This window comes from Vulpes vulpes, chromosome 1 (genome assembly GCF_048418805.1).
Source record: "Vulpes vulpes isolate BD-2025 chromosome 1, VulVul3, whole genome shotgun sequence".
NCBI classification, from domain to species: Eukaryota; Metazoa; Chordata; class Mammalia; order Carnivora; family Canidae; genus Vulpes; species Vulpes vulpes.
In genome coordinates, this window is record NC_132780.1 from 31,797,345 (window position 1) to 31,805,346 (window position 8,002).

An 8,002-nucleotide genomic window follows, 5' to 3' on the forward strand; every position below is an offset into this window, starting at 1 on the left:
ACTCCTGAGGCTCATGCTGTGATAAACATCTGCAGGCTTCGGTTACTGTCAGCTGAAGCAATTTGAATAGTGAATTTTTTTTTAAGCCTTTGGCACTGGAGATGATGTGGGAGCCTCCAGCTGATACCTGGGGACCAGTGGGTCACGACTGTGCCTGCCTCTCAATACCTGTCACCAGTCCTTAGGAAACAGTGAAATAACAGAGCTGAGAGGGCTTCACCGACTGCACCTGACAAGGGAACCTGCTCTGTGACCCCTAGCAACCTAGAAATCATAGCAAGTTCAATCTAGAAAGGAAGCTGGAGGCTCCAAATACATATCCTATCAGGAAAGGAAACCAGGACTCAGCCAAAAGACATCCATCCCAAGAACTCAGGTCATCATATAAATAAGATCTTAAACTTGGCTTTCCCGCAAATTAATTCCACTTTGTCCAACCATGTAAAATCACGATTCTATAGACATGCAAATCTGTGCTGTGTTCTTCTTAAAGCTACTTTTGCCTCAGTCTCATATAGCTAAGTGCACACGCCCTCTAAAATGCAAAACCAACTATATCCCGTGGCCCCCAGTGACCATTAAGAGCACTTGAAAATATAAAGCACCACAGAAGAATAGGCACATACTTTATGGATACTAGTGTTTCATCTAGACAAAGACAACTAGGTACTTCTGCAAATATTGGGTCTTTGAGAAGACAGTGTCAACTTTATTGCTTTTTGAAATGCTGTGTAAAGCATGGAACTTTACAGTCTGCACATAAGCAATATCCACCTTTACATTTAAATATATTTATGTGGTGAGAAAAGGTACATGCATATGAACAGATATCATTTTTTTAGATCATCACCATTTACATTAGAAATTTCTTTACACAAACACCTTAGCTTTTTCTTAAAAAAAAAAAAAAAAAAAACTAGCAATGGGTAAGAACCCTCTGAGATCGCAGAAAATCCAGCTTTCCGTGCAAGCAGCCTTTCACTGAGAAACATGAGTGATGGCAGATGAAGGCCTCTTAAGAATCGACTCAACAGAAAATGACAGTGGTTCATTCACAGAGAGTTTTGTTCCAACTTGTTTGGCTACGAAAAGATCTTTGGCGTATCTGTCTATTGTAAATGTGTACTTCTGGTTCTCCTTGACTAAACATTCTCTGTGTTTCTTAGGGGCCTCTTCAAAGGCCTCTTTGACAAATGGTGTTTTCAACTCGGGACCTGATTTGTCATTAAGAGTTTGCTGGAATAATGAGTGGAATGGATTATGTTTAAGTGGCAGAGGGTGCCTGGTGCTTTCTTTGCTGATCCTGGTTAAGATATGCCCTTGAGCTGCCAGGGGGTCCGTGTCAACGGCAGAGAAATTCCGTCTGGGTGGGGAGAAAGCAGACCTCTCGGGGATGGCCTGGTGACCCTGAAGGTCACTTCTCGAGGTCTGGACCTCCGGAGCTTGAGGCAGCACCAGCGAGGCTTCTAGTTTGGGTGGCATGATGTCGTGTTCAGCAACAAGACCCTCCTGGACTCGTACTCCCTTCAGGTCCCAGCTGGCCCCAGGCTTCAGGGCCTGGACCGAGGTGGTGGTGTTTAGCAGGCACTGCTGATAGAGGAGGGTGTCGCTGATGGGGCCACACTTGGGCCAAACCAAGAATCTCGAGGAAAAAGGATACTGTCTGTACGTCGTAGCCACACTAACATTGGAAGAGATGAGTTCCATATTCCCAGACCCCGAATACTGCATGGTGAGATCAAGGCAGGTGGGCAAAAGATTGCAGAAGTCTTTGTTTGGCGGTTCCACTGGCGTGGGGCTATAGGCACTTTTGTAGGAGTTATATTCAGGTCCGTGCACCATGCGATTGGGCAGGAACAAGGCAGCAGCTTGGGATGCTTCCAGCATCTCCCTCTCTTTATATTCTCTCTCCAGCATAATGTTCTCCAGCTCTTTATCAGCAAAGGCTCGCCTTTTCCTCATCCGGTCACTTACTGGGGGAGGTAGGGGTAAGCTCCCTCCCACGTAAGTGTCTGCTGGAATGGGGCGGTAGCCTAAAACAAGCAAGTATTGCACAGGAAAAGAGATTAACATGGAGGGGAGACAACTCTGGAAATTCAGAAGGTAACAGAAACACTGCAAATTGGCAGAACAAGAACAATTTACCATTCTAAAACATTAATATTTTATACAGAAAGCAAAAGTGTAGGCTCAATTTAAAATCATTCTCTTTGGGGAGCAGGTGAGCCCTGTTGTAACTTTTGGTTATTGTTGTTTTGCTCTTACAGGTTTGTTTATTTACCTTCAAAGGCACTTCACTGGCTGAAACTGTAACATACTTCCCAGCCTCCTATAGTAAGAGACAAGTCTGCTCATCTTGCTTCAATCAACACTTTCTTACTATCCGTATCATCTTTTTCCATTATTAAAAAAGATCTCGGGGCACCTGGGTGGCTTTGGCTCAGATTGTGATCCTGGGGTCCTGGGATCAAGTCCTGCATCCGTCTCCCCCACAGGGAGCCTGCTTCTCCTTCTGTCTGTGTCTCTGCCTCTCTGTGTGTGGGTCTCTCATGAATAAATAAATAAAATCTTTAAAAAAAAAAAAAAAGATCTCTATACCTAAAGCTGATGGCACTGTTATTTTCTAAAGATGGTTCATTATGTACACATTGTTACAGGTGTAGAATAATCCAAGGAGAACTAGGGAAAAAGAGAAAGTTACAGCAGATTAGTGGGGAGAAAAAGAGAAGAGACTTAAGGAAACACAGAAACACAGAAAATTGAAAAGAGCTGTTAACCAGTCAAACAGACTCTGCAGTGATTTAACCAAGCCCCTCCCCCAGGCCGGCAGTAGAAACAAACAAACAAAAAGTGAACCAGGAGAAAAGAGATCGACAGCTGTATTGAAAATAACTGATCTAAAACATTTTTCCCAAGTTCTCATCATGTTGGCCAGGTACCAAGAGCAATCATTAGCATATAAAATCACTGCACATTTTATGGATAAGGACAAAGTTTTTTTAAAAAAACGAAGATTAGCATAACATAAATAGAATTCCTGGCAACATAAAATACTTTGATTATTTCACTAACCCCATGCACTGGCTGCTCTCAAATTTGTTTGAAGGATCCATTGGGATGTTTGTGTTTACATAGTGACAAACCCATGGTCCTCATTTGCAAATAAAATAAAATTTGAAAATTAATGTTTCCATCTCTACCGTACGTTTTGCCAGGAAGTTATTTACTTGAATTTACTATTCCATTTGGCCCTCCCACTCCTCAAGTTGCTTTGGCACCACTTCAATTTCTCCGTGTGGTCCCTATGGCTATAAATCTGTTTACCCAGTTTGCAAACAAATTCGTTTTTAATGCATGAGAAACCATTCTAAGGTCAGAAGCATACAGTACAGGGTAAGACGCGAACAAACTTTAAAGCCTGTGTAGAACCAACTCCATTCAGAAGCCATATAAAGAAAAAAACGAATTCAACTATCTTAAAAAAAAAAAAAAAAACCTGCTTTTCAACCTGAATCTTTTGAAGAGACAGCGATTAGAATAAATATAAGCCTTCCTTTATTAAAGTGGTGAAAGGCAATCAATATATTATTTATCAGATCAATAAATAAATTTCAAACCCAAACAGAGGTGGTTTTAAACATTAGCAACAATTTAAGAAAAATTAATGTATCTTTAGGCTTTAGAGAACGTGAAAACGTGGTAGAGAGACAAAATTCACGCTGGTAAAGTTCAACTTCAACCTCCACGTCTCTCGAGTGACATAAAACCTCTCCCACATTCCACAATCTTGACTGTCAGAAATGGTAAAGTGAGGTGTGGAATAACCGTAATCATGTAGCTAATCCAGGGAGGAATAAGGTGTCATGAAAAGGAGTGGTATTAGAGACTGGATCAGCCAGATGAGAAGTTCACCTCCTCACTGGACTTACTCTAGCTCCAGCTACAACCAAAGAATTTTTTTTTAAATTCATTTCCTTCCTCACTCCATAATCAGGTGGCAGTGGATCTTTGCACATCCCTCATGGTAGGGCAAATTGCAAACGCACGCCATGTTAACCCCTTTAACTATGAAGCAGACACCAGCTATGGAGCAGACAGCAAAAGTATCGCTGATGAAAACCTCAGGAGGTATGTGAGATCCACTTTTCTACATCCTGACTGCCTCCCTAGAGCAAAACTTCCTAATAAAAAGCACCCTCCCCTCAAATTGCTCCTCCACAGGTTAATAAAAATGCCATATGTGTGAATAATGGGAATCCCTTAGAACTCGGTTTAAAAGGCTGAAGGGTAATTCTGCATTGCTTTACCTTCTAAAATGCTTTTGGCCAGCAAACTGGGTGCCCTGACTTGCCTCTGATACACAGCTTTGCGCTCGAAATTATTCTGCTTCCCAGAAAGCCCCTTCTTGTCCTGTAAACAGAAGAAACATAGTCAACAAGGCCCTTAAAGAAATCATGGGACCGGAAGGGAGTAAGAAGGGGTGTCAGCAACCCTCCCCCACTAAATGTATTTATTTTCCCATCCCATGTAAAAATGATTCTAAGCAAGTTTACATCAGCACCCCTTAATTCCAGGGCTACAAGCTAGAAGCTCTGTCTGAAGCCACCAACTTCAGTCGATGGATGGGGAGTGGGGCAGATTTTTTTCTGAGGCCGCTTTGCTAAACTCACCCCAGATTCATCCCGCAGCCAGAAGTTAGGGGGCATCCCACAGGAGGGTAAATCCACAATGGAGACCAAAAAAGCCAGGCTCTGAAGGACAGCTTGGGGAGGGGGAGGGGGCAGCTGTGTCCCAGGCACCCAGAGGAAGACCCAAAGCTGCCAGGGTCTGCCATTGTGCAGTGAGGTGGAGCTGGTTTCTCCTCCTGCAGGGCAGGTGCGATGGGGTGCAGGGAGTTGGGGGAGAGGTTTGGGAGTACCCCTCTCACAAATTCTCCCAAGTCTCGCCCTAAACACCGGGAGCCTGGCATTCGGGAAGACAAAACCCTCAAGGCCGCCTGGACGGGGGACTAGGGGAAACCCGACTTCCCTCCCTCCGTCACCACCAGGTCGGTGGTATCCCGAGCGTTTCTGTGCCCAGAGTCCAGCCCAGGAGACCCCGGTGAAATGCACCCAGCAGGCGGGGGCCCAGCCCAGGGCCAAGGCCACCCGGGACGTGCCGCGCGCTCTCCGCTCTCCCCGCGGCGGCCCTGGGAAGCTAGTGCAGTGGGGTCACCGCCTCCTGTGTGCGGCGATCCACTCCCCGGTCCCTCCTCGCCAAAAAGCAAAAGCAAAACTCTTCCCAGGCCCTGGATCTGGGAGAGGGGTCCCCCGCGCAGCCTCCCTTGCTCTGAGCCCTCCCTGCGCAGGAACACGCGGAAACCTGAAATGCGGAGTTGAAGACGAGCTTCACCTTAAATTAAACCCTAGTCTCCCCGCCGCTGGAGCCCCCCCCACCCCCACCCCGCCGCGGTGCCAGGCAGCAGGGGTGCCTCCGCCGGCTTTCAGGGCAGAAGCTTCTGCCTTCAGGACCTCGGGCGCGGGCCCCTAACTTCCCGTGCCGCTTTGGTCTCATCTGTAAAATGGGCAGCACGCCCTGCCTGGCGACGGCCGCGGCTCGGCGCGCCCCTCCAGCCGCGCGGTTCCTTTCCAGGCCCCCGCTGGTCGCGCGGCGGCGGCGGCGGCGGCGGCGGCGGCCGCGTCCTCCTCCAGCACCGCCGAAGTTAACGCCAACAGATGAACGTGCTGTGCTGTGCTGTGCTGTGCTGCGCTTTGGGTCTTTCCCACAAGCCCGCGCCACTCCCCAGGCTCGCGGCCCGCCCGCGGCACGTCCTCCCGGGCCCGCGGCACGCACCTCGGTGGCCTGCTGCCTCCGGAGCGCCACCTGGGCGGCCATGACGCGCTGGCGCTCCACCACCAGCAGGCAGTTGGCGCACTGGCAGTCGCGCCAGCGGCAGAAGCGCTTGTGGCCCTTGAGGCAGGACACCACGCCGTGGTTGCGGCAGCGCGCGCACTTGGGCGTGCGGCTGAGCTTGCGCGGCTCCGCGCCGCCGCCCGCGTTGGCGCCGCGCTCCGGGGGCCCGGCGGGCGCGGGCGCGGGCGAGGCCTGCGGCGCGGGCGCGGGCGGGGGCGCGGGCGCGGGCCCCCGCGGAGGTCCCCGCGGCCGCTCCGGCCTGCCCGCCGCCCCCGCCCCCGCGCCCGCGCCCGCCTCCAGGCCGTCGCCCTCGTCCTCCGCGTCGTCGTCCTCGTCCTCGTCCTCGTCGTCCTCGCCGTCCCCGTCGGCCGACGGCGGGCTGGGCCCGGGCGGCGTGGGCGTGGGCGTGGGCGGCGGCGGCCCGCGGCCGTCCTCCTCCTGCTCCAGGCTCTCCACGTCGATCTCCCAGTCCCCGGCCGCCGGGCCCGCCGCGGGCCGCTCGGCCATGGCCGTGGCGCTGTGCGCTTCTGGGCGGCTGCGGCCTGCGCTCGGCCCCGTGCGCTCTGCGGAGACACGAGAAGACCCCAACACGCACCGACGCGGTCAGGCACCGACCCCGGCCCGCCTTCGGCCCAGGGCCCCCGGCCTACCGCCCCTGGCCCTCCCTCCGCTCCACAGCGCCTCTCCTGTGTCTTTGCCCCCCACCCCCCCCCCCCAGGTGCCCAGCCCAACAAGGTTTTTATCTACGGATTCAAAGTGCTCTGTGAGCACCCGACCTTTAACCACAGACCTCTCTCGGGACAAGTCCCCGTCCCCGGGAGCGCCCTGATCTCGCACGCAAAAGTACTGTGTCCAACTAGGCCGGCCTGGGCCACTTGTCAGGCGTCCCCATGCCCAACTATACGGCCATGACGAATATGAAAACGTCGATGGGAGAGTCCTTTAGATCACAGAGGCCCTTCAGACTTCAGCGAAGTACCAGCCAAGCCTCTCAAACGCCTCGCATCCTCTTACACCACCACTAGGACCCCTGTTTGAAAGGTCCTCCCATGCTCCCCCCGCCCCAGCCCCAGCAAAGAACCAACTCGGAAACTACAACTGTTCTTCTGTTCAGAGCCCAAGGACACTGGGCATGCAGCTGCAGATGCCCTTCCAGCATCGACTGCGCTGGAGCCGTGCAGGCCTTGAGCTGCGCAGTCTCCGTGTATATATGTATACACACGGGCATGGTTTGCCTTTACAAGCAAGACGTGCAAGTAGAATAAAAAAAAGATAAGAAAGGGGGATTTTGCCCTCCCTGACACCCCGAGCAACATCACAGCACTCACCAAGACTCTGAGGCCCCGGGCTAGCAGCCGAGGCAAAGGATATCCAGCCTTGGGACCTGGCTCTCGGGCTGCTGGCTGTGCTTGCAAACAGAAATCGGGGTCGCCACACCCTGCCACGAAATCGGGGGCTGACAGCTGGAGGCCTGGAGCCCAGTGGATGGGGGGAGGGAGAGTAGGGGGGTGTAGGGGAGCAGGGTGGAAGAAGACGAATCAAGTCCTCAGCAGCCTCGCCCCGCACATCCCGGGCTCTGCAAAGTTCTAATCGGTCCTTTGGCAGCCCCGAGCGCTTCACCTCGCTGAAGCTGCTTTCGGCTTCCTCTGGCCCACTCTGGGCGGGAAGGTTGGGCCGCCCCGGCCTGGCTCAGATCTCGGGCTTTCGGGGCGTGCGCACGCAGCCGCGCGCGGCGCAGCGCCCCTTGCTGCAATAGCCGGCCTCTGCTCCCTTTCCTAGTATTATGGGCTCGGGGCCCCGGGCTCCGCGCCCTCTCATTGGACGGTCGTCAGGCGGTGTGCACGCTGATTGGCCGAGGCGCGCCGGCCTGGCGCTCTCCGCCTCCTCGCGCCCCTCCCGCCGCGCGGCTCCTCCAGGAAAATCCTCCCGCGCGGCGTTCGGTGCAGCCGGGTTGTCGGTCCCAACGTTACGCCCGAAGTGTGACGGCGTCAGCTGGAGTGGAGTCGCCCGTTATCTCGCGGACTATGGGAAACAGGCAAAAAAAAAAAAAAAAAAAAAAAAGCACACACACACACACACACACTCTTAACGCAGCGCCTTGTTCACAAGA

At 52.6% G+C, this 8,002-nt stretch overlaps 1 protein-coding gene across 4 annotated transcripts; it reads right to left on the reverse strand.

Moving 5' to 3' along the window:
• Window positions 1-679: 679 nt before the first annotated feature.
• Window positions 680-7,671, reverse strand: DMRT2 (doublesex and mab-3 related transcription factor 2). Of its 4 annotated transcripts, XM_072761841.1 has the most exons (5): window positions 7,221-7,671; window positions 5,833-6,455; window positions 4,308-4,410; window positions 2,599-2,679; window positions 680-2,033 (listed from the first exon to the last, which is right to left on the reverse strand). In XM_072761841.1, exons 2-4 carry the CDS (start codon window positions 6,397-6,399, stop codon window positions 2,624-2,626), a joined length of 726 nt encoding a protein of 241 aa, XP_072617942.1. In that variant the 5' UTR covers window positions 6,400-6,455; window positions 7,221-7,671; the 3' UTR covers window positions 680-2,033; window positions 2,599-2,623. The 4 variants fall into 4 exon arrangements, with proteins under 4 accessions (XP_072617942.1, XP_072617921.1, XP_072617930.1 ...); XM_072761820.1 differs by lacking the exon at window positions 2,599-2,679 and having other exon boundaries at window positions 7,221-7,657; XM_072761829.1 differs by lacking the exons at window positions 2,599-2,679; window positions 5,833-6,455; window positions 7,221-7,671 and adding an exon at window positions 4,671-5,390.
• Between the last annotated feature and the right edge of the window lie 331 nt (window positions 7,672-8,002).

Bases quoted from the DNA above. Each gene is read 5' to 3' on its own strand.
- DMRT2 (XM_072761820.1), bottom strand. From the start codon at position 6,399: ATGGCCGAGCGGCCCGCGGCGGGCCCGGCGGCCGGGGACTGGGAGATC. The intron at 4,411-5,832 runs GTGCGTGCCGCG...TTCTGTTTACAG, and splicing joins GGAGGCAGCAGGCCACCGAG to GACAAGAAGGGGCTTTCTGG. The intron at 2,034-4,307 runs GTAAAGCAATGC...TGCTTGTTTTAG, and splicing joins GGCCAAAAGCATTTTAGAAG to GCTACCGCCCCATTCCAGCA.